Source organism: Paroedura picta, chromosome 15 (assembly GCF_049243985.1).
Source record: "Paroedura picta isolate Pp20150507F chromosome 15, Ppicta_v3.0, whole genome shotgun sequence".
In the NCBI taxonomy this organism is placed as follows: Eukaryota; Metazoa; Chordata; class Lepidosauria; order Squamata; family Gekkonidae; genus Paroedura; species Paroedura picta.
This window is the reverse complement of record NC_135383.1, coordinates 19,507,170-19,532,716: the sequence shown is the minus strand read 5'-3', so window position 1 is coordinate 19,532,716 and position 25,547 is coordinate 19,507,170. Positions and strand designations below refer to the sequence as shown.

Below are 25,547 nucleotides of genomic sequence, written 5' to 3'. Positions count from 1 at the left end.
GAAAGGGTTCCAATTTGGAGGGTAAAGGGGACAGTACTGCCTTCAGCCCAGTCATTTTCTCTCTCGTTCCCGCACACCCCACACGGCCGGAAGAGAAAAGAAACCAAACTGAGCCTAAAGGAGAGGGAGATAAAGAGAAGAATGGAAGCATTAGTCCTTCAGCCGCAGAAAAGGGAGCCAAAGGTTATCGCATGCCGACTACTGTTTACGACGAGGCTCGGAGAACCGGAGACGTTTTAGTGCCATCTTCGGCGCAGTGATTGTGAATTTTTATTTTATTGTCCTTCTAGGCAGTATTTTAAAAGGAGGCAATTATCCTGAGGCCTGTGGAGAAGTCAAATGCACCACAAAGAGAAAGAAAACGGCCCTTCAGATCAAGTCGGGTAAAAAGAACTTTGCGGAGTTGTGAGACACAATCCACCTGGGAAAACACAGAAATGAGAGCCGGAGTCCGGCTGGCTGCTGCACTAGCCAACCACCAAGCTTTGAGATGTGGTGCCGTCAGCTGGGGGCAGGGGGATTTCGGGCTTCAATGGGGTACAGGAGATTCACAACCAGCACCAAAGCCCTACACTTAGATGCCGTCACCTCCATGGTGTCGTGGTTAAGAGCTGAGGCTTCTAATCTGGCCAGCCAGGTTTGATTCCCCACTCCTCCACATGCAGCCAGCTGGGTGACCTTGGGCTGGCCACAGCACTGAGAAGGCTGTTCTGACTGAGCAGGAATATCAGGGCTCTCTCAGCCTCACCCACCTCACAGGGTGTCAGTTGTGGGGAGAGGAAAGGGAAGGCAAATGTAAGCCACTTTGAGACTCCTTCGGGGAGAGAAAAGCAGCATATAAGAACCAACTCTTCTTCTTCTTCAGTAATATCAGGGCTCTCTCAGCCTCACCTCCCTCACAGGGTGTCTGTGGTGGGGAGAGGAAAGGGAAGGCGATTGTAAGCTGCTTTGAGACCCCTTCAAGTGGGGACAAGCACGGTATAAAAAGCAACTCTTATACTCAAGGTTTAAAAAGCAAAAGAAATCTTGCATATCTCAATGGTTCTACTCCAGGGGGGTTTGAACTACACGGAAGAGGGGAGAATTTGCAAACGACAGAGACTCCTTTCCTCAATCAACCCACCTCGCGCTGCTCGCTGCAGATCTTGCACAACCAGAGGGGCCGTTTTGAGGTGCCCGTCGCCGTTTCAATGCCGCACTTGGTGCAGACTTTCTGGAAGACAAAAGATTCAGGAGAACACGGTGGAACAAGCAGCCCAAACAAGAACTTGCGTTGGCTCTAAACATCAATGTGAATAAAGTTCATGCAGAGAAACTTGTGTCAAATGTCCTCTTTCTTTTATTCTGAAAGGTTTACATTAAAAAAATCTTTTATTCTCCGTCCTTGTGAAAGGACGGAGTTCCTGGACACCCCCTCCCCACCCTTGCCAAATTTTAGCATGAGCCACAGGGGGCCAAACAAGTCAGCCAGTCAAGATTATTGCAGCTAGTCTGGCCTTTAACAACCTTTTGACCATGGAGGAGCCTGTGAAATAATTTTTCCGACTTCAAAGAGCCCGAGAAGTGATTTCAGCAGGCCACGCCTCCCTGCCACACCCCCAGAAGTGACATCATCACCCATGTTAACAGGCAGGCTCAAGGAGGACTGGAGAAGAGGAGAGACAGGAGATGGTTTAAGGTGGGAGTAAGTGTGAGAGCTTCTTGTGGCGCAGAGTGGTAAGGCAGCCGTCTGAAAGCTTTGCCCATGAGGCTGGGAGTTCAATCCCAGCAGCCGGCTCAAGGTTGACTCAGCCTTCCATCCTTCTGAGGTCGGTAAAATGAGTACCCAGCTTGCTGGGGGGTAAACGGTCATGACTGGGGAAGGCACTGGCAAACCACCCCGTATTGAGTCTGCCATGAAAACGCTAGAGGGCATCACCCCAAGGGTCAGACATGACTCGGTGCTTGCACAGGGGATACCTTTACCTTTAAGTGTGTAGGCTCCCAGGCACAGAAACCACAAGAGAACTCATGCTCCAAAGGGGGGGAGCTAGCAATGGACGTGGCCAATTCCCTAGCTTGTGGCTATGTCCACTAAGGCAGGAGGGGAAAGGCCATGGACCCCCTCTGGAGACCACACAATCCCTGATCTAACCATTTGATGCAACAAGGAAGATGATAAAAGAATACAAATAAAAACAGATATAGACAAATGTTAAAACATTATGTTAAAAGTATTATTAGAGCCATAAACTCAACAGTTAATTACTTCAGTTGAATCTTGGATCTAACTTTTTGGACGGAGATCCAACGGCATCCGCTGGGCTCCCCAGAAACCTTTCCCCACGATCTGAATTCAAATCAACCACCTGCGGGATCAGGGTTAGAAGATAATGCGGTTGATGCTGTGATTATGGAATGTTGCAATTCTTCTTGTCTTCAGTTCTGAGATCTGTTGTTCTGATGTTATGCTATGAATTTACACCGTAATATCCCTACGTTTTATGTAAACCACCCTGAGCCTCGGGAAGGGCAGTATAGAAATATAAGTAACAAACAATCAAGCCAGCTTGGTGTAGTGGTTAGGAACATCGAAGTCTAATCTGGTGAGCTGGGTTTGATTCATGCTCCTCCTCTACATGCAGCCAGCTGGGTGACCTTGGCCTTGCCACAGCACTGATAAAGCTGTTCTAAACGAGCAGTGATATCAGGGCTCTCTCAACTTCACCTCCCTCACAAGGGAGAGGAAAGGGGAAGGCGACCGTAAGCCGCTTTGAGACTCCTTCGGGTAGAGAAAAGCAGCATATAAGAACCAATTCTTCTTCTTCAGTAATATCAGGGCTCTCTCAGCCTCACCTCCCTCACAGGGTGTCTGTTGTGGGGAGAGGAAAGGGAAGGGGATTGGAAGCCCCTTTGAACCTCCTTCGGGTAGAGAAAAGCAGCATATAAAAACCAACTCTTCTTCTTCTGAATAAAATGTGCAAACAAGGAAACTCTGTGTGACACACAGGCATCACATAGGGAGAGCCAGCATGGTGTTGTGGCTAAGAGTGGCAGCTTCTAATCTAGAGATCCGGGTTTGCTTTTCTGCTCCCCCTACACATGCAGCCAGCTGGGTAACCTTGGACTTGTCACAGTCCTGATAGAGATGCTCTTACAGAGAAGTCTTGTAAGAGCTCTTTCATCCCCATCCACCTCACAGGGTGACTGTTCGGGGGAGAGGAATGGTTGGCGAATGTAAGCCGCTTTGAGACTGCATCAGGTGATAAAAAAGCAGTGTGCAAGAACCAGCTCTTCTACTTCATCCGCTTTGAGACTCCTCCGGGCAGTGAAAAGCAGGGCATGAAAGCCAACTCTTCTTTTTCTACGTCTGAAAAGCAAAACTAGTGTCTAGAGAGGATTCCCACCAAAAAAATTAACCCTAGGGTTTGCAGATCATGGACAGAACAAAATGTAACAGGGAGAAATCCCCTGGAGAAGAGGAGTTGCATTCACAAGTATGCTGATCGCTGGGGATTTGCAGATAGCGCCCCGTCAATATTGCCGATGACATTGTCTGAGAGCGTAAAAGGCACTCTCAGGTTTTGATCCGAAATATTTACTAGGTAAGGAACCCAACAAGTCACAAGGGCTCTGGTGTGAACATGTCCCCCCACCCACCCACCAACCATGCCTGAGGAAAAACCCCAAACAAACCCACCCACCCAAGGCTGGCGGATCAAGAAGTGCTTCAAATGAGATGTAAAGGGGGAAATTGCCAGAGCGCCACGGAAATCAATCCACCTGATGAGACAACAGCACTATTCTGGCACGCCAGGGGGAGGGGGGGCGAGTGGTGGGAAATTAAGGCCCGGGACTGAACCGCAGCAGCTGCGGATGACAGCAATGGCTATTGACTGAGATGAGGTGGGCCAGCAAAGCTGTCCAAACAGGCCTGCCTAGAGAAGTCCCTGCTGCACAACATGACAAAGGGAAGTAAAGCAACCTCGGATGGTGAATGCTACAGCCCGGTCTGCCATGTGGCATTTCTCTATTCAGCTTGCACAATGCAGAACCTCTCCTTGCAAAAAAAAGATACATATTTCCAGTATGCTGCTCCAAAGAGAGCCAGCAAAATTTGTATAGGGGTCTTTGGCCCCAAGGACATCATAGAATCGTAGAGTTGGAAGGGACCTCCTGGGTCATCTAGTCCAACCCCCTGCACTATGCAGGACACTTACAAGCCTATCATCCACTGTCACCTGCCATCCCTTTGAGCCTTCACAGAATCAGCCTCTCCATCAGATGGCTATTCAGAACCCACCACCTCCTGAGGAAGCCTGTTCCACTGAGAAACCACTCTAACTGTCAGGAACTTCTTCCTGGTGTTTACACAGAATTTCTTTTGAATTAATTTCATCCCATTGGTTCTGGTCTGTCCCTCTGGGGCGTCCCTCTGAGATAAATAGACCTCAACCAGAGCCAGGATCTGGTGGAACGCCCGCCTATAAGGGATCAGGACCCTGACTGGCTCCGCAGGGCTTGTAAAACAGAGATGTTCCCCCAGGCCGAACGGACATCACCGAATAAAGCTGGCCTCCCTATCGAAGCCCCGTTCGTTCCATCTGGGCCTAACAACATCTCTTGGCCCTTCTCCTCCTCTGGCCAAAGACTAGAAACAGGCAATGAAGGACACACCTGTTTCACCTGCTGAAGACTTTAATTAGTTGCTGCAGATTATATTTTTATACATTTTAACTGTTGTGTCTTACTCTGACATACCCAGCCCTGGGACTGGAGACACAATGCAGGTAACAAACATAATAAAAATAATAATTTTATAAAGCCCTTCCCAGAACTCCACCTGGTTTGGAAGCCACTTTCTGGGGCTACTGCAGGCAAGTCCCTGCAGGGATACGAGGGTCAGCACTAGGGTTGTGCGCGTCAGCCGCTATGCCCGAAGTGGCCAGTGCCACAGCTTTTCTACTTCTTGCAAATACTAGAACTCGAGGGCATCAAATAAGCTGATTTGCAGTAGGTTCAGGACTTGTTGGCCACTGTGTGAGACAGGATGCTGGACCAGAGGGACCAATGGTCCAATCCAGCAGGCTTCCTCTGATGTTCAGGATTTCAGAAATTTGCAGAAAACTGTGCTCAAATCATTAGCTGTCCACAACTTTCCTGAACCGCAACACTTTTCTCTGTTTAGGAATTAACTGTGCCTGCCCCATCCCACCCCACCCCACCCCTTTCCTGCAGCAGCTGAGATGCTCTGCATTCGAAAGCTACCGTTCCTAGGAAAGAAAAAGACAGTCAAGTGCTCCCCCCTTGTGGACACCGCAGGGATTTTTTAACCAAGCTACATACACTTAAAAGGGGGAAATATTCCATCCCCCCCTCCCTTCCCCTCCCCAATTACATCACGAAAGAATCAAAACAATTCGCTTTGCTTGGGGAGAAGGGAGAGAAGGCTTTGCAGGGATTACAATTTGCATTTCCTCAGGGTGCTTATATCTTAGCGGTGCCTCTGGATTCAAATTCTGTTCTTAAAATACTAGCTATTAAAATCTCCTCTCTGGGCCCCAGCATGACACACACCAGATTTGATGCACGCTTCTGTTAGTCAATATTCAAACGGGTCACCGTGCTGGTCTGAAGCAGCACAACAAAATCAGAGTCCAGTGGCACCTTTAAGACCAACAAAGATTTATTCAAGGCGTGAGCTTTCGAGCGCAAGCACTCGATAATAAAATCAGAGCCCAGGGTTTCAAGTGCTTGCGCTCGAAAGCTCACGCCTTGAATAAATCTTTGTTGGTCTTAAAGGGGTCACTGGACTCTGATTCTATTAGTCAAATTAGAAGAGAAGAAGAAGAAGAGTTGGTTCTTATATGCCGCTTTTCTCTACCCGAAGGAGGCTCAAAGCGGCTTACAGTCGCCTTCCCATTCCTCTCCCCACAACAGACACCCTGTGGGGTGGGTGAGGCTGAGAGAGCTATGATATTCCTGCTCGGTCAGAACAGTTTTATCAGAGCCGTGGCAAGCCCAAGGTCACCCAGCTGGCTGCATGTGGGGGAGTGCAGAATCGAACCCGGCATGCCAGATTACAAATCCACACTCCTAACCACTACACCAAACTGGCTCTCCATCTTCCGATGGCCCTGCACCTTGCATGGAAGGCATAAACTGGGAGAGGGGAGGGGCAGCACGGTCAGGAACAAATCAGTCGGGGTTCTTCAAGAATCTGGGGAACGCCAGGAGCTGGGCAGCAACAGTCTTACTCAGTTTCCCCAAATCACGCCCATAGGGTTCTCAAGATGAGAGACCTTCAAAGGCAATTTGCCATTTTCTGCCTCCCCACCAGTGTGTGGTACAGTGCAGGGGTAGTCAACCTGTGGTCCTCCAGATGTCCATGGACTACAATTCCCATGAGCCCCTGCCAGCATTTGCTGGCAGGGGTTGTGGGAATTGTAGTCCATGGACATCTGGAGGACCAAAGGTTGACTACCCCTGATGCTGTGGATTAAGAGCGGTGGCTTCTAATCTGGAGAACCAGGCTTGATTCCCTGCTCCTCCACGTGAAGCCAGCTGGGTGACCTTGGGCTAGTCACAGTTCTCCTGCAGAGCAGTTCTCCTAGAGCTGCCACGGCTTCACCTACCCTCCCAGGATGTCTGTTGCAGGAGGAGGAAGGGAAAGGTGTTTGTAAACTACTCTGGGACTCCTTTGGGTAGGGGAAACCAGGGTCTAAAAACCAGCTCTTCTCAGCTTTTCTTCCCCTTCAGAAAGGCGGACATCAGACTCCCAAGTGACCAGCAGGGGCTGCAAGCTACCATAAGGGAAGAGACTGGAAGAGCAGAACAGCAGATCTGTCTGCTACTTTATTTAATTGCATTTTTATACTGCCCTTCCCTCCGGGGCTCGAGGCGGTTTGCTCTTAGAAATTAGGCAAAGTTTGATGCATCACATATCTGAGAGGCCTTCCCCTCTTCTGCAGCCTTCGGAGACATCAGCTTTCAAGTTTATTTTCCTTGGAGCAGGCTTTCTCAACCAGGGTTTCAGGGGTGGGCGTTAATTTTTTAATATATTTTTTTAAATTTGTTAAACATTTATTTGCCAATTGGAGCCCACCCTCCCAAAATGGCCATTGGTGGGCCTGGAGGGATTAGGAAGGGGAAGGACCCCAGCTCTGCTTCCCCAACCATATTCTGCACCATCGTTCCACTTTCAGGGGTTTCTTGAAGGTAGAAGAGCTGAGAAAGGCTGCCCCGGAGACGTGTCAAAGATCCACCAGGAGAGTTTTCTAGAAATGCCGGAAAAACTGTTTTATACAGAACCAGCTCTTCTTCTCCTCGTTCCTTGGAGGTTTCCCTGTCCAAATACTAGCCTGGGCTACCCCTGCTTAGCTTCTGAGATCTAGCAAGACAGGGCTAGCCTCGGCAGTGATAAAAGCCCCATTGTATGAAGTGGGCATCTTGAACAGAGGGAAAGAATTATTTCTAGGTTCCTGTTCAGAAAGCAATGCATCCTTTGGCTCACGGTGCCATAGAGCACAGTCGGGCTGCTGGCAACCCCAATTCTCAAGGAAACCTCAGGCATATCCCCCGATCCTCAAACCCTTTGCCTTCGTTTCTGAAGGCGGCTAATCCCGCCCCTTCCAGCTGGCCAGCTGGGACAAAGTTCTCTGCCTCTTCTCCCAGAGCTGCTCTTTAATAGATGGGATTAATCGGAAGATTACCGGGAGTAAATTATCCACGCTACAATAAACCTGTTAGTCGTCGAGGTGCCGAGAAAATCTCTGCTATGACGGACTACGGCAGCCTCTCTCAACTTTTTTACCACTGAGAAACCCCCGAAACATCCTTCAGGCTTCGATAAACACCCCTAAGTGGCACAATCGTGCGGAATATGGCTGGGGAGCAGAACAGGGGACAGGCAGGCCGCTCCCCTTCCCATTCCCTCCAGGCCATTTAGGGAGGGGTGGGTTGACATGACCATAATGGTCATACCACCCGATAACATTTAACTAATTTTTAAAATATATTAAAAATTAACTCCCTCCCAAAAAAACAGGAAACCTTCCAGGGCTGTCAAGAAGCCCCAGGGGTTCACAAAACCCTGGTTGAGAAACGCTGTTCTGAGCAGCTTACAGCCGCCTTCCCTTCCTCTCCCCACAACAGACACCCTGTGAGGGAGGTGGAGTTGAGAGAGCCCTGATATTGCTGAAGAAGAAGAAGAGTTGTTTTTTCTCTGCTCGAAGGAGTCTCAAAGCGGCATACAGTCACCTTTCCCTTTCCCACAAGAGACACCCTGTGAGGCCGGTGAGTCTGAGAGAGCTCAGAGAGAACTGGAACTGGCTCAAGGTCACCCAGCTGGCTGCCTGTGGAGGAGGAGTAGGGAATCAAACCCAGTTTTCCAGATGAGAGGCCGCCATTCTTAATTACAACACCAAGCTGGCTCTTGGTGAAAGGCCAGTTTCATATACATATGGAAAACCCTTCCAGAGCTGCCAAGAAACCTCAGAGCTTCACAAAACCTTGGTTGAGAAAGCCTGGAGTAAGAACTTTGTGCACACAGACAGGGGAATGAGGAGAGAGAACGGACCGGCCCCTCTTCATGGTGCAGATGGGTCACTTTTTAAAATCCTCCCCTATTATAATTGTATGTATTTATTGTTTGATTCTTGCCCTGCCATTCCCCAAAGGGGCTCAGGGTGGCTAACAATAATAATTAGGTACAAAGTAAGCAATTAAGTATTTAGGCATTTAGAATCTAAGCCTGCAGGGAGGTGTCCTAACCACCTTTGGGGGAAGACCCCGGACTGGCTTGGTACCGTGGCTTTGAACTGTGTTCTGTACTCTGGAAAACTAGGTTTGATTCCCCCCTTCTCCTCCACATGCAGCCTGCTGGGTGACCTTGGGCCAGTCTCAGTTCTCTCAGAGCTCTCTCAGCCCCACATACCTCAAAGGGTATCTGCTGTGGGGAGAGGAAGGGAAAGGTGTTAATAAGCCACTTGGGGACCTCTTCAGGTAGCGAAAAGCGGAGTATAAACCGACTCTTCTTCTTTTACAAAAAGAGAAGCGAAGCAAGGTCTGCCAACCTCCAGGTGGTGGCTGGAAATCAGTTCAAATAATAGCTCTTAAGAGCAACTTCAATGCAGATTAAGCAGAGAGAGAGGGGAAAAGGTAATAAAAACAGGTTACACAATTAAGAAACTGGCAGGTGAATTTCCACCAGGCCAGACTGGATTATGAAGATTTTTGGTGGGGGGATCACTCGAGCATGAAATTGGGGTCACTATGGGTGGGCAGGTACTTGCAAGTTCCGGCATTATGCAGGGGGTTGGACTAGATGACCCTGAATGTCCCTTCGAACTCTATGATTCTTTGATTTCCCCTCCATTCTATGACGACAACCAGCACTCCAGCAAACCCTTGTTGGGGTTTGTACAGGCTCCTCCGATGTCTGAACCAAAAAGGTTCATATCACGGGTGATTCCACCCTTGCACCCCACTCCTATGCAACCAATGAAAGAAGGAAGCTGCAAAAATCGCTAATTTTAATTAAAAACTTTCAGCACAAGCCAAATAAAAATGGTGTGAAAATGAAGACTGGTCAGATAGTCTCTGGTATGGTTGCCAGCCTCCAGGGTGGGGAAGCAAGTAGATGACCATTCACGAAGCGCTTTGAAGCTTCTGAGCAAGCTGTGATAAGTGTAAGTCTTTATTCAAAACAACAGCTGAAAACCACAACCGCTGAATTGGTTTTTCGATGGACTGCCTCAGCAGCCAGCATCTGTATTGAATTCCTTACATGTAGGATATGTCAAACATGCAAGATATGTTGCATTGTTTACACTGTTTATATTGTTACAACTATCCTTATCCATTGTTGCTTCTCTATATATTTCTGAAACAGCCTAGGGGGTGGGACCTGTCCGGCTGTCCAAGTTAGAATAGGGCCAATCAGGGTGCAGCCAGCTTTGCCCTGATTGGCCCTGCCCCTGCAGCTCCCTCCCTCTGTCCCTGGACTGAGAGCCTCTTTGCTCTCAGATGCCTCAGTGCCTGGAGCCAGCAGCAGGTGAGAGGGCCCTGGGCAAAGGGTATGTGGAGGGTTTGCTAACGAGGGTCTCCTGGCCTGCTGACTGCCTGCTAAGGAGCTCTGTCTCGGCCCTGCTAATGAGCGGCCCAGCCCCCAGCCCCCGCACCGGCCCACTTGATTTGGCTGCGAGCTGTGGCCAAAGCCACCTTAAGCTGCCTGGCCAGGGGCCAGGGGAGAAGACCCTTTCAGGGCCTGTTCTAAGGAACAGACTTTGACGCTAGTCATTATTATTATTGTACAGTTGTTCATGTCATTGTGCATATGTTCCATGTTTCATGTATTATTCATAAGTTCCATGTAAACCGCCCTGAGCCTCTGGGGAGGGTGGTATATAAATATAATAATAAAAATAAAATAAATAAAATAAAATATATACAAAATCAAAAGACAAAAACTAAATAAAACCCAACAAATTGTATTCTGGTATTACATTTAGAGCTAGCATAAATGACTGTTTATAAACAGCCACAAAAAAAAAAAAACAGAATTTCACTGAGAAAATGTATCACGCGTGAAGAATTCAGTAACGCCTACAGCCATGGGGAAACAATGTAAATTGTGTGTTGCACAAAGAGAGACTTACTGAAAGCAATACAAATTCCAGAGTAAAATACAATTCCCTAGCATAAAATTTCTTGCGGGGGTGTAACGCTAAATGTAATACCAGAATGTAATTTGTTTGCTCTTTCTGATTTTGTATATATTTGACCTATTCTGCATCAGCCTTTCTCAACCTTTTTGCCATTATGAAACCCCTGAAACGTTCTTCAGCCTTCGAGAAAACCCAGAAGTGGCACAATCGTGCAGAATATGGTTTGGAAGCAGAGCTGTGGACACGCCCACCCGGGGCCCCTCCCCTTCCCACTGGCCATGGGGCACAGCGGGCAGCGGGAAGTCAGGAGCACCGGCGGGAAAGCATGCAGAACAGGGGCTCAGGCGGCAGCAACGACGTCCCTCGGCAAAAGACTACCCCCCCCCCGGGACCTCAGTAAAATTGTCAAGCGTTGACCAGTCCCCAGTGATAAAAAGGTTGGGGACCACTGCTCTAGATGTTTAGGGCCTTGGACATTGGTTAGGGTACACCCACACTAGCTCTGGTTGAGTTCTACACAAAGACTTGTGGACAGGTCTTCTGTTTACAGATTTCCACTGCATTTCCCCCCTAGGGTGCCGTATAAGAAGTTTTCACATCAAAAAGTATTGGGGGGGAAGCCGTATGGCCCATGAGTTACGAGCATATCAGCTTTTGTTTGTGAACCATGTGGAATTCTCGCTTTGGGTCCTGGTCTTCCTGGCAGCAGACAGGCCCGTGGGGGAAGGGATCCCTTCCGTTTGGGAAGTCACCATTCCCAATGAAAGCTCTTGCCCCCTTCACCCTGCCTTGCTATGGGGCAGAAGCAGTTCCCCTGAGAAGAAACTGAGCCCAAGACAGCACCAGGCACCCAGCGTAAACCACCAGCAGAGGGCAGCTTTGAGCCGTCCAAATCCCTGGCTCACAATCCACTAGCACAGGGGTAGTCAACCTGTGGTTCTCCAGATGTTCATGGACTACATTTCCCATGGGAATTGTAGTCCATGAACATCTGGAGGACCACAGGTTGACTACCCCTGCACTAGCAGCACCTTAATTATCTAATCTCATTTGACCTGACTGCTAGATTTTGGCCTCAACTCCTTTAGGCGCTTGGCCTTGAACATCCAAACTGAACCTCCCACAGTGGTAAACCAATATATCTGAGTCCAGTAGCACCTTTAAGACTGAGTCTGCCGAAGAGTGCTTGCACTCGAAAGCTTACGCCCTGAATAAATCTTTGTTGGTCTTAAAGGCGCCACTGGACTCTGAATTTATTGTGCTACTTCAGACCTCATTTGAATCTATCAATATTTCTGATGGTCCCTTGCTCTTTCATGCCAAACCCCCAAATTCATTTAGGTGTTTGGCTGTGAAAATCTAAATGGAACCCACAGGTTGGTCAGATATTTCTGACTGTCCCTTGCCCTTTCATGCCACCTGAAAAAGATGCAGCTAGCCAGCTCATTCCATCAGCTGGGAGGGCGGGATCGCCACAAATGGGTCATTTCTTAGTGATATTTTCAGGGAATAAGCTACGGCAGGGGTAGTCAACCTGTGGTCCTTCAAATGTTCATGGACTACAATTCCCATGAGCCACTGGCAGGGGCTCATGGGAATTGTTGTCCATGAACATCTGGAGGAACACAGGTTGACTACCCCTGAGCTACGGCACAGGAGAGTTTGTAGATTGTTTTCGAGGTTCAGGAATGATTGATTTCTAGGCTCCCCAGTTTTGCAGGAAGAGGAACAGTACTGGATAAACCAGTACCGAAAGCCAAAACCCCAAATGCGGAATATGAAGTCGACTACAGGAAAAGCCGCAAGACGCCAAATCAGCCACTCACCTTTTTGCAGTCCTGGCAGAAGACCGCAGTGCTCCCCAGCAAGCCGAGCGTCTCCCCACAGAGCAGGCACTGAGAAAGCCCGTTGCCCATCATGTTCTTCCGCATGTTCTCCAGCCGCTCCACCAGGCGCCTGCAAAGAGGAGACTCTGTTGGGAGGAGGCGTGGCCAAGATCCACTTCGAACTTGGCTGGAGCCTAGCTCCCCCAGGGTCACTGGTGGGAACTTCTTCCAACCAAAGGTCAGGTTCGGGCATTGCTTTGGAGGATGGCAGGTCCACAGCTGTGGGTCTTTCTATATTCCCTGGTCTGGTAAACATGAGATATGACAGCCACGCCCTAGAAGGAACTTCCAGGCTTACCAAAAACGACACCACTTCCCCACAGCAGGTCCCACCTTTCCCTTCTTTACCAGGGCTGCAAAACCGCCTCAAAAACCGGGAGCCCCAAAGTGGAACTGGCCCTCAGTGGCTTCGGGGATACCTGGCTTGGAGGAGGAGGAGGAGGAGGGCGAAAAAGCAGCCTCTTTCTGCCCATCCAAGAAGCTGAATGGGTTCACGCTCCTTTGCCAATCTGCCGTGTGACACGAGGCCTTCATTCCCACGCCACGTCTGGAACATGGCTGCCAAAGTGCAGAAGAAGTGATGCCCCATTTCTTGGGAAGGGGGTAAAGATTTGTACTGGGGGAGGGGGGGAAGGGATTCACTCTGCAACAGGTACAGAAACCCACCCCTGCTCATGAAAGCACAGAAGGGATTTCCCCCGGTCCCATCCTCACGTTCGCCACTCTATACAGAGAAGCGGTTAAGAGCAGTGGCCTCTGATTTGGAGAACCGGGTTTGATTCCCTGCTCCTCCTCCACATGCAGCCAGCTGGGTGGCCTTCAGCTAGTCACAGTGCTGTTCTCTCACAGAGCAGTTCTGTCAGAGCTCTCTCAGCCCCGTCCACCTCACAAGGGATCTGTTGTGGAGAGAGGAAGGGGAGGTGACTGTCAGCCGCTTTGAGACTCCTTCGGAGAGGGAAAAGCGGGGTATAAAAGCAAACTCTTCTGCTGCTATGCCCTCTGCTCCTCACATGCACGCAAGGCCACAAAGCACTCCCTGGCAGATCTGAACTGCTCAAGAAAGAATGAATGGCCTGTGGGAGTGACAGTTTAAGACGAGGAAAGTTCCCAGCCTTAGCACACCTCCTCTGGCTCTCGACAAGCCCGGAAATTAAAAGGCATCCGAATCCACTGGGCCAAGACGAATGCCTTGGAGGAACTGCAAATACTGCAAATTATGCTGAATTGCCAGCTGGGGTGCAAGGAGATACGGTTATTCATCCCTTAACTGTTGACATCGTGAGCCTTCCCGTTTTGCTCGTTTCTGTGGCTGGCTTTCCTGCGGTGTTGACTTCTTTGACTCCAATTTTACACTGCTGGCACAAGGACTGGCCTTTATTATAAAAGTAACAGGCAGGAAATAGCAAGGACCTGTGGGGAGGTCTTATTTCTCCTGCATGCTCTATCTATATTCTCCTCCCCTTCCCTGAAAAAAAGCCATTAGCCTCTCCTCTTTTTCCTGTTTCCTCACTATCCCACCCTCCAGCCAGCCTACCTTTACCTGCCCTCCCCCCTTTTTTTACCTTTCTCTCCCTCCTGGCAGCCTCTCCCTAGGAACCCCCAAGGACTTGTGAGGGGCAACTCATGGTCCAAAGAGATGTGCCAACATCCACAGCTGAGATCTGACATCCACAGCTGAGATTATGCCATTGGAAAGACTTGGCCATGCTCACGGTAAGGTAGACTGAGGCGTTTGCTCTCCCTCCCCCCCAGTTTGGTGTAGTGGTTAGGAGTGCGGACTTCTAATCTGGCATGCCGGGTTCAATTCTGCGCTCCCCCACATGCAGCCAGCTGGGTGACCTTGGGCTCGCCACGGCACTGATAAAGCTGTGCTGACCGGGCAGTGATATCAGGGCTCTCTCAGCCTCACCCATCTCACAGGTTGTATGTTACGGGGAGAGGAAAGGGAAGGCGACTGTAAGCCGCTTTGAGCCTCCTTTGGGTGGGGAAAAGCGGCATATAAGAACCAACTCTTCTTCTTTTTCTTTTCATAGAGATCTTTTCATGCCAAATCAGCTATTTATTTATTGAAGGATTTATATACCCTCCCCCCCTCAGACATACCATCTCGGGAGGTTGACACAATCTAAAAACTCGATAAAACCAATAAAAATGAACATAATTTTTTTAAGCCACAATTCATTCCTGTTGCAGCAAGCTAAACATTTATAATAATTCGTAATCTGCCCAGTTTTAAAGTTAGGAGGAATCAGAGGGGGGGGGGAAGGAGGGGAGGGAGGAAAGCCTGAGATTCAGAACTAATTTTCGTGGCTGTCTCACTGGCGCCGTTTCTGCACTCGAGAAAGTGCGGCAGGAGAGATAAGACCGCTTTAGGCTGCTCCTGAGGTGGGCTCGACTCCTCATGGCATTTTTAAATCTCTTTAAACCGTCTGCAACGCCCACGGGTCTTCCTTTTGCTAAGATTGCAAATTGTCCTGCAAATCTGAGGCTTTTTTTCAGTATTCTGGAAAGATTCAGCCGGATTTAGCTGTGCACCAATTTGGCTACATGGGGAATTAGACATTTGGGGCTTTCGTCACCCTGGTCGTGGTAGAAAGACTTCCATTTCATTGGAGTGAGGGGAGGGCCACTCCCCCAATGGTGACTTGGGGGTATAATCCAGAGGGGGCTCACCTGACACCCACCCATCGGTGGAACTGGAGGAAACTGGTGTCCCTGCTGTGGTACCAGCCCAGAAAGGTACAGGTGTAACTGACCAGTGGCAGCAAAGCCACTCCGAATGCAACCCATGTGTGAAATTTCCATTTTTTCAACAGAAACACCGAAGACACGAAACTGGGGAATGTCCCTCAACAGAAGGCTCGAGGCACATGGCCAACTGGAGGAGCAGAGGGGTGGAGTGGGGGGCATAAGCTAATAATTCTACATAACGGGGAGGAAAAAAACCCTTTCAATGGACTCGAGAAAATGGCAAACCAGCGCATAACTCCAGGCAAACAATTTCCCGGAGAATTACAGAGAGACGAGGTGGGCGACCGCTCACGGACAGCTTGCCGCTCCAAGCTCTACACAGCTTAAATAGGATTCTGCTCCCGGCTTTGAACCGCTCCAACCCCCCCTTGGTTCGGGCAGCATTAAACCGGCTGCGGCAATAAAGAAATCCCTCTTTTTAATGGAGTATTAAGGCGGCAGTTACCGTCCTTAACTCCCAAGGAGCCTCTGCATGCCGGAGGAGAAAGCCGCAATTATGCGCTACGGCAGAGGTTTTACAATGCGCGGCTACTGTCACGCTCCCGAAAGCAGAATCCATCTTCTGGGGGCGGATTTGTCACAACGGGAGTTCGGTCACAAATTCTGCTGCCCTGACGGAATATGCAATTTGTTTTCCCGCTGCAGGGCCCGTCTTATCAGCAAGAAGAGGCAAACCTTGTCTGTCTGTCTGTCTCTCTCTCACACACCACACACACAGACAGAGCAAGCAGGAACATCGCGAAAAGCGAAGGGTCAGCAGCAAAAGAACACACACACTCACGTTCACATGTATCTGCCTTGTGTTGGATCAGACCTTGCTCCCCCAAGGTCAGTGCTGTCTACTCAGGCCGGCAGCTGCTCTCCAAGGTCTCAGGCACCACCTGCTGTCAGATCCTTTAACTAGAGATGCCAGGGATTGAACTGGGGACCTTCTGTGTGTCAAGCAAATTATTTTCCACTGAGCCACAGTCTTTTCCCACGCAGCCTGCAGCAGGCCCCCGGAATGAGCCCTGGAATCTTTGGCGGAAAAGGAAGGAGCTCAGGCGTCCAGAAAGACCTTGCTGGGCATGAGATCCTGAAGAGCAGGTGGAAGTCAGAGGAGACCAGGAGCTGGGGCTGGATTTCAGGCCATGGAAGGCCCATCACTTCCCGTTGGGCTTGCTAAGGCGGTGCTGGTTGGCCCAAGTCCCCCTTTGTTTAGAGGGAGGGAGGTCCCAGGAGTCCATGTGGAGGCTGGTGCACCTTCCTGCTTTGTGGAGAGGCAGCAAAGCCTGGAGAGAAGGTGGGAATTACCCTGGCCCTCACCACACCCTGCTAGGGTTGCCGGCCTCCAGGTGGGGCCTGGAGAGCTCCTGGAATTAGAAATGACCTCCAAGGTACAGGGATCAATCCCCTTGGGGAAAATGGGTGCTTCAAAGGGTGGGCTCTACAGTGGTACACAGCCAGTGAGGAGGAGGTCAGACCAGGAAGCATCTGATGCACCTACAAGCATACCCCACTTCCCACTATCAGAAGGAGTTTCAACGGCTGACTATCGTCTTCCCTTCCTCTCCCTGCAAGACGCACCCTGTGAGGGAGAGCTCTGAGAGAAATTGCTCTGTGAGAACAGCTCTATCAGGCCTGGGACTAGCCCAAGGTGACCCAAGGTGGCTGCATGTGGAGGAGCAGGGACTCAAACCCAGCTCCCAGAGTAGATTAGAAGCCCAGCACTCTTAACCACTATACCAAGCTGGCTTGGCATGGAGTAGTGGTTAAGAGCAGCTGCCTCTAATCTGCAGAACCAGGCTTGATTCCCCACTGCTTTTCCACATGCAGCCAGCTGGGCGACCTTGAGCTAGTCACAGTTGTCCTAGGGCTGCTCTCGCAAAGCAGTTCACTTAGTGCTCTCTAAGGCCTACCTACCTCACAGGGTGTCTGTTGTGGGGAGAGGAAGGGAAAAGTGTTTGTGAGCCACTAAAAGACTCCTTTTGGTAGAGAAAAGCAGCCTATAAAAACCAACTCTTCTTCTTTTCAAATGGAGGAGCAAGGCTTGTGCTGCCAATCTCCAGGTGGTGGCTGGGGATCTCCCGAGATTACAGCTGATCTCCAGGGGACACGGATCAGCACAACTTGAGAAAATGCCTGCTTTGGAGGGTGACCTCTATGGCCACAGGCCCCACTGAAGTCCCTCCTCATGCCTCACATTGCTCGTGGTCCTTCCCCCAAATATCCAGGTCTTTCCCAACCTGGATCTGGCAACCCTAAGAGCAACCCCTTCCTCATGCTCAGCTCAGGAAAGCCTGGTGCAGCCATGAATGCTCCCATCACCCTCTGCATGCTCTGCACCCATGCCCCCACCACCGTCAGCAGCCACCTTCATGAGCATCCCTCACAGACACCTGATGAACCAGCCGTGGACTCTGCCTCCCTCCCAAACAGTCCTCCAGAGGGGCAGACAAACGGAAAGAGAAAAGACAGAAAGGCAGGAAGTGGCAAGCCAGGGTACCCGATTCTTTGCTGCTCAATCAGGTCGAGTCTCTCCGCCCGCCGGATGACCTCCAGGATGACCTCCATCTCCTGGGTGCTGAGGGCTTGCTTCTTGCGCTGCCGGTCCGTTTGGAAGGTGTGCACAGACCAGCCAGTCTGAAGCCTACGAGGAAGCAAGGGAGAGACGAAAGGAAACAGCTTTGAAGCTTAGAAGAGCAATGGCTTTAAAAACAACAACGAAGGTGTCGTTTTATTATTTACTATATATCATTTTTAATTTATTAGATTTCTATAGCAGCCCCATCCGGCATAGCCATCTCGGGGAGGGTCACAACAATACAACAGAACAGCACAGTTCAGCAATAGCAATAGAACAATGTAAAAGTTTGAAAAGTTGACATCTTTTTAAATGATCCTGTTCCCTGTAGCTGCCAAACGCAACCATCGGTCAGAAATTAAAACTCAAGGGCATCCAAAGCAAGCTGATGGGCAGTAGGTTCACGACAGACAAAAGGAAATACCACTTTACACAGAGAGGGATTAAAATGTAGAATTCACTGCGAGAGGATGCTGTGGCTACTAGCCCTGGTGACTGAGGGGAACCTCCATTTTCTGAGGCCCTAAACCTCTGAATCCCAGAGCCAGGAGGCAACATTGGGAGAAGTCCTCCGCCTCTGTTTTTATTCTTTTTCCGTTAAATTTATATGCTGCCTCTTGCCGATAAAGTGGTCTCAACTAACAACAGCTACAATATTAACAGGCGTCAGTTTAAAACATCACACTAAAAGGAAGCCCACATAAACAGACCCATCCAATGAAAAAATTAATGGAAGAGCTCTGCTTTGCAGGCACTGTGGGACTTAGATTATTCCTGCAGGGCCCTCGTACCGTCTGACAACTGGTTCCACCAGGACGGGGCTGCCACAAAGACGGCCCTTGCCCCTGGAGATGCTTGGCAAACATGGACTATTGATCCGATCCAGCGTGACTCTGCATACGTTCTTAAAGATGGAACAACAGACCAAGAGCAATGAGGACAACTCTAGAGCTAAGTTGTTTTTAAAAGCACATTGAAAGTCCCCCACATATAACCTGACAAAAATCGCACCCCCCCCCTGCTCCATCTACCCACTCAACAGGCCGAAAGGGGGCTGCCCTGGAGACGTACTTGGCCCTCAGAGCCAGCTGCCTGTCATTCGGACACACCCACTGGTCGTTTCCGTTGCCAAAAATCGTGTCGGCCATGGCACGGCGCCTCGGAGGTGACCGATTGCATTAAGTCTGCAGAAAAGAGAAAAGGCATTAAACAGCTGGGCAAGGCCCCCACCGCAAGAAGCCTGTCCGAGATGCTCACAGAAGCTCCCACCCCCCTGGCATTTTGCAAACAACAGAAAGCTGAATTATTCTTTTTTACATGAGCTGCGTGGTTCTGAAAGATGCTTCAATAATACTACACTACGGCATACAGCATGTAATTTTATGGTATGTCTTACCCGACTGTTTAATTTCAGCATTGTTTAAGATTGTTGAATTCTGGGCACAAGCTTTTCACGGGCATGCACACTTAATCTGTGCCCGACAGATACCCCAAATTAAACTGTGCTCATCTTAAGGGTACCACAGGACCCAAAATCTCTTCTATAGTTTCAAAACAACACGGCTACCCACCTGAATCTATATCATGTTAGTTGTTCTGCTCAGTTTCAGCTCTGTCCCAGATTGCTGCTTGGTTTCGGATCCCTACAGGCTTGGGCTGCCAAATCCAGATGGGGAAATTCCAGGAGAAAGAGTCTGGAAAGCACAGAGTTTGGGGAGGGGGGAGGCATCAATAGGGTACAACCCCATGGGGTCCACCCTCCAAAGCAGCCCTTTTCTCCAAGGGAACTCATCTCTGTAGTGTTGAGAGTGGCTGTAATTCCGGAAGATCTCCAGGTTCTACTTGGAGCCTACCAAACCAACTGCAATCCTAATCCTATTTCACTGCTTATTGGATGGCTCATCTTGTTGACTGTACCAACTTAAAACTTGTGACTGGCCTTGAGTTTTGGTGAGAAACGTAGACAAAAAAAGCAATTTTTTTAAAAAACGACAGCGCTGCTCACAAAAATTAACTTTGAAGCCATGTGCCACAGTCGGAGAGGCAGCCCCTCCCCACCATCCAGGGCCATCCCTCTGGGGTAAAAAGGTAAAGGTATCCCCTGTGCAAGCACTGAGTCATGTCTGACCCTTGGGGTGACGCCCTCCAACGTTTTCATGGCAGACTCAATACGGGGTGGTTTGCCAGTGCCTTCCCCAGTCATTACCGTTTACCCCCCAGCAAGCTGGGTATTAACTTTACCAACCTCGGAAGGATGGAAGGCTGAGTCAACCTTGAGCCGGCTGCTGGGACTGAACTCCCAGCCTCATGGGCAGACAGCTTCAGAAAGCATTTCTGCTGCCTTACCACTCTGCACCACAAGAGGCTCCCCCTCTGGGGTAGGAAAAGCTCAAACAAGACAGAAATGGCCCCGATCCTACCACTGCCCTTCAGAGTTAAGTAAGTTCAGGCAGGAAGGAGGAATGGAGGTTGGACTCTGAGTTTCATACCCCAAAACATGTCTAAACTACTGGCTCTCCAGCTGGGTAGTCCAACAACTTTGTTCACCACTCTTTCCCCAACAGGTTTAACCATGCCAGGTAACTGAATCTTCCATGTGCATAGGAAGTCTACCTGTGAGTACCAGATGCTGCTGGCAAAACTCCACAAGGAAAGTCTATCAGCCTTTGAGGTCTACTTATGAGCCTGATCCAGCAAAGCTGTAAAGCGGGGGGGGGGGGCAAATTGTGGCTCCCTAGATGTCCATGGACTACAATTACCATGAGCCCCTGCCAGCTGGCAGGGGCTCATGGTAATTGTAGTCCATGGACATCTAGGGAGCCACAGTTTGGCCCCCCCCCTGCTCTAAAGGGATTCATCCCCCTGCTTACTCCAACAGCTTTAACAAGGCACAGGCCCATGTGCTCACCCTCAAGAGCTGCAAGACTCACCCAGAAGGGACGCCACGACCCGCTGGGCGCCTATCCGCAGCAGTTCACAGAAGCTTTCCTACTAAATATTTAGAGGCGCCTATATTCAATATTTGCATTTCCTGGCAGCCACAACTGCCAGCAAGTAAATATAGCTCTGGAGGAGACAGCCTGAGAAAAAAGAAAAACAGCGCGCCGTTCGCCAGGTACATGTCAAAAAGCCAGTTTTGCTGCCCTCCAAACCCGAAAAACAGCCTGCACCAGGTGCCTTGACCCTCTTTCCCTCCCAGCCTCGGCCTCTCCTTTGGCAAGGTCCCCTCGCTATCTGCTTTCTCACACGAGGCTCCGTAAACTGGAGGAAACGCAGCTTGACCTTGGCCCCTCTGCAGGCCGGGAAAACACACGGACAACCACAGCAGCGGCCGTCTGCCCGGTTCCCAGCAGCAGGAGACAGAGCGCAAATGCCCACGTGCTCTGACTGTGAAGAGCCAAACACACTTCCCACCCAGTGCAAAGAGGCAGGGTTGGCACATCCCTCCAGCTTCTCTCCTTAAAAAAAATGCTAAGCACAACGGAAGAGTTGAGGACCACGGCAGAACATTTCTCCGCTCCCCATAAAGGAAAGCTTGGTGCAGAGGCTGCAGGTGCCGCAAGGCACGATGCTGGGAATTTTAGGGTCAGAACCTGGAATCCTGAATCCATCGCAAACACACGCCCAGTTCTGGTCCTCAGTGGCACCAAGGTAGACTGCGGCCGGCAGGAGAGGATTGCTATAGAGAAATAAATCCTGGGGAAATTTCAGAAAGGGGAGGTCGCAATCAAGCATTAGCACATATTTCAGCAATGTGGAAAGAGAAATGAGGGATGGATCCCTGACGTGCATCCTGACTGAAGCATGCACAGGGAACAGGGATGCCAGCCTCCAGGTGGGACCTGGTGATCCCCAGGAGTTACAGCTCGTCTCCAGACTCCCAAAACCAGTTCCCCTGGGGGAAATGGCTGCTTTGGAGGGTACATCAGTAAGAGCCAATCGTTGGAGTGTCAGAGTAGGATCTGGCGGACCCAGATTCGAATCTCTGCTTGGCCATGGAAGCTTGCTGTGTGACACTGGGCCAGTCATGCGCTCTTAGTTTAACTCAGCTTAAAGGGCTGCTGTGAGAATAAGATGGAGGAGAAAATAATGACATTTTAAGCTACTTTGAGCCATGACTAGGAGAAAAATCAGGGTATAAATCTTTAAAAAAAAAAACCAAGTAACACAAATTCTACAAAAATTGTTGTCCATTCCCAGTGGGGACTCATAGTTAAGCCTCTGTCAAACTCCCCAAAAGCAGATTTCTTGTTGAAGATGCCAGCCACGGACAGTATTTCCCACGCAAAAGCGCACACAGTCACTTAAACGCTACAAAGGCATTCCCCAAGAGAAACATCAGGCTAACAAGGTCAAAGCAATACAAATTTCCTTCCCAGGAGATATATGGGAAAGACTTCAGGCCTTTAAGCTATGAGGAAATACTACACAGATAAATAACGCCTAAACAGGTCAAGGAAACAGCTCACGGCAAGAACAGGTGAACAGGTAAGCAGCGGACACAGTCTTATCAGCATCCCCCTGGAAACCAGGCCTAGGTAGCCAAAGAGAGGAACAATTCTGCCTTTCCTAAACTTTGTTGTCCATGTTTGTCACGAGACCATGTTTCGCTTGTTGATATCCTGCCGATCCAAAACACTTGAATTTGCACAAATCGTTCAGGAAGGTAATGCAAAAGCAAATACTCGGGGATTTGCTTTACCAAAAGAAGCAGCATGGGATCAAACACATGGCTCCACGCCACTTGCACGCTGAAAATAACACTCCCAGAATGGGGAAAGCTGCAGGTTTAATGGGAGGGGAGCAGACAGGAGAAAGCCAAGAGAGAAAAGTGCATCATCAGAGACTCAGGGGTCAGTCGGCACAAGGGAGAAAGAAGGCCAAAGAACCGACATGGCTGGGAAATGCAGTGTTATCTCTCATCAACGCGCCCCTGCAAGTTCACCACATGGCGCATTGACCCACAGCCCAGCAACTAGGCAATAAAGCAGCTGTGGGCTACAGCAGGCCTTGCCACGATCTGCCAGTTTCCCACCGTCTCCCAAGGACTCCGCTTCGGGTCCGGTGGAGTCGCTTTCCTGTTTTTCCATCCACCGAGGCCGGTGCTGCTGTGTCATTCATTACCTTCCGCTACGTAAGCCGGCCCGATTGTGCCAAAGGAGAAACCTTAGCAACCCGAACAAACAACCCCCTGAGTTGCCATGACAAGGAAGCAACAGGCAAGGAGGGGAAGGGAAAGAGACACTGAAAAACCGCACTCCCTGTCCTGGGAAGCGGAGGCGAAAGGTGACGGAGGGAGGCATTCCCGGCAAACCTGCATTAGGATTTCAGTCACTGAAGGAGGAACTCATGTCAAATGCCCAGAAGGAAATCCTCCTGCTCATAAAAAGCTCCTGTACAGCGGCTTCCATCTGTTTCCAGGTGTCTGAGCAGGGGAGTCAAACTGCGGCCCTCCAGATGTCCATGGACTACAATTCCCATGAGAATTGTAGTCCATGGACATCTGAAGGGCCACAGTTTGACTACCCCTGGGTTTGAGAATGCACAATTTTCCCCAGATACCTGCTGCGAGCATTTCAAAGACTGCCTAGATGCTTTGACAGGCGGCTTGTTTTGCATTCAGCTGTGTGTTTATTTATTGACTCACTTTGTTTATATCCTCGATGGAGTCCCAGAGCATTTCTGCACCACTTAAATGTAGTGAAATGCTTACCTTATATAGTCTTTATACTCCGGCCCCTCTATACAACATCGCCAACATCCAGCGTCCAGGCAGCAAACTGTTCGCTACAGCCTCCGTTTTAAAGCACGAGTTGGGGAATCACATAAAGTGGATTCCTCGATCTATTTAGCGCAAGCTACAGGAGAGCAACCAGCAGGCAATCAGCAGAGGGAAGGTCTGGAGGCTCAAACGCGCTAAAGGTGCCTGCCTTGTCCCGCCCTCACACCCACCTCCCTCTCTCTTGTTCCTGGAGATGGGAATGTCTTTTTAAAAAGGTCTAACATCCCGGAGCAACGAATAGGCAGACACGCGTCCAGGCAATGATAGAAATAAAATTCCCCCCCCTCCCAAAGTGATAACACACATGCCTTTCCGAAGTTCCCCCCTCCAAAATCAGGAACGAGATTAATTTTTAAAAGTTATAGGCATATAAGCATTTATATGGAGAACTATGAATTTTTAAAAAATTAGCAGGCATCGTGGGACCTTTAAAGCATGGAGAAAGGGGATTGGCTGCCTGGATTGATAGACAGGTGGAAGAATCGCGAGTAAAGTGCATTGCTCTTTTTCAACATTTCCAGCAGGCAATGCGGAGGGTGAGAAGCGCAAAAAGGCAGCAGACAAAAAGCAACACAGCAAAAAGGTGAGGAGGGGCGACTCTATTTTTACTGCTGTGCGGAAACGCCCCCAGAGTAGCTTACATTCTATTCCTCGTCTCCATTTTACCCTCACAACAACCTTGCGAGGTGGGTTAGGCTGAGAAAGGCACCAGGAAGGATTTGAACCTAGATCTCGCAGATGCTTGTCCAACTAACTGCAGGCCCTGAACCCACTTGCAGGCTCATCTTGAGAATGGAAAAGCCAGGCTACAAATGGGAATTTTCAAACCAGAAGGACGTGAAATTCTGAAACATCCCTATTCCTTCCAATGGAGAACATGCCACCACTTTTTATCCTAGGGCAGGGTGGCCAAAACGGTGGCTCTCCAGATGTCCATGGACTACAATTCCCATGAGCCACTGCCAGCCTGTGGCAAACATCAACAAACCCTCAGGATACTTTTAATAGCATCAAGAACACAAACCCCAGTGACTGGCCCACCGCTATCAGTAGCCAAAGGCCCCAGCAGACCCAGAAGCTGTGCTCATCCAGAAGACCTGTCTGATGCCCCATTAAGGAGAGCATTCACAAATGCCAGCTTCCAAAAACTGCCTTCTGCCTATCTTCAGGGCAGATGTGACAAAATCCCCCTAGATTTGCATCACAGAGGCTGATTCTGGGAAGGCTCAAGGGGGTGGCAGGTTACACTGTCAGCGATAGGGCTGTGGGTGTCCTGCACTGTGCAGGGGGTTGGACTAGATGACCCAGGAGGTCCCTTCCAACTCTATGATTCTATGTCTCCGTCCTGGTGCCCTCAATCAGATTGAAGACCTTCCTCATTATCTTTTACAGAGCTGCTTTTATTTCAGGGTATCCCACATTCGCTTCGAACACGGGGGGGGGGGGGCGTACAAGCCCACCCCCTACTCTCAGGGATGCCTCCTTCAAGCTGCTATTGATCCGTCTGTATTTTATTTCCCTTATGGCTAAGCCCGCTCTGTATTTTTATCACGGTACTCTTAATTTCAGTATTTTCATTACATTTTACGGTTGTTTTTACGTGTCTCTTGTATGTTTAAGGCCTGTGCCCAGGAAATTAACACCAGGGAAACGCCGGCCTCCCTGCTCATAAAACAGGTAACGCTTCCTCCATTACGCCAACCTGCCCAACAGAAACTGATTCCCCTTTGGAAGGTTTTTAAGGAGGTGGTTTAATATTATAGTTTAACTAATCCATAGAACCATAGCTTTGGAAGGGATCTCCATGGTCATCTAGTCCAGCCCCTGTCATAATGTAGGAAACATAGGTACCTGCCCACCCGCAGAGACCCCGATTCCATGTCCAGATGATGTCCCTCCAAAAAAAATCTCACAACAAG

General features: G+C 49.7%; 1 protein-coding gene across 2 annotated transcripts in view; it reads right to left on the bottom strand.

Annotated features, from left to right (window-relative positions):
• The window catches only part of RPH3AL (rabphilin 3A like (without C2 domains)), a 56,569-nt gene that overhangs the window by 29,094 nt on the left and 1,928 nt on the right, over window positions 1-25,547 (bottom strand). Inside the window, exons 2-7 of one of the 2 annotated variants that reach the window (XM_077311230.1) lie at window positions 23,560-23,704; window positions 19,418-19,540; window positions 18,918-19,030; window positions 17,769-17,912; window positions 12,473-12,602; window positions 1,124-1,213 (exon numbers count right to left, since the gene is read on the bottom strand). In XM_077311230.1, coding sequence (XP_077167345.1) covers window positions 1,124-1,213; window positions 12,473-12,602; window positions 17,769-17,912; window positions 18,918-18,994 — 441 coding nt within the window. In that variant the 5' untranslated portion in view covers window positions 18,995-19,030; window positions 19,418-19,540; window positions 23,560-23,704. The remainder of the gene's footprint in view (window positions 1-1,123; window positions 1,214-12,472; window positions 12,603-17,768; window positions 17,913-18,917; window positions 19,031-19,417; window positions 19,541-23,559; window positions 23,705-25,547) is intronic. The other variant, XM_077311228.1, reaches the window with a different exon arrangement.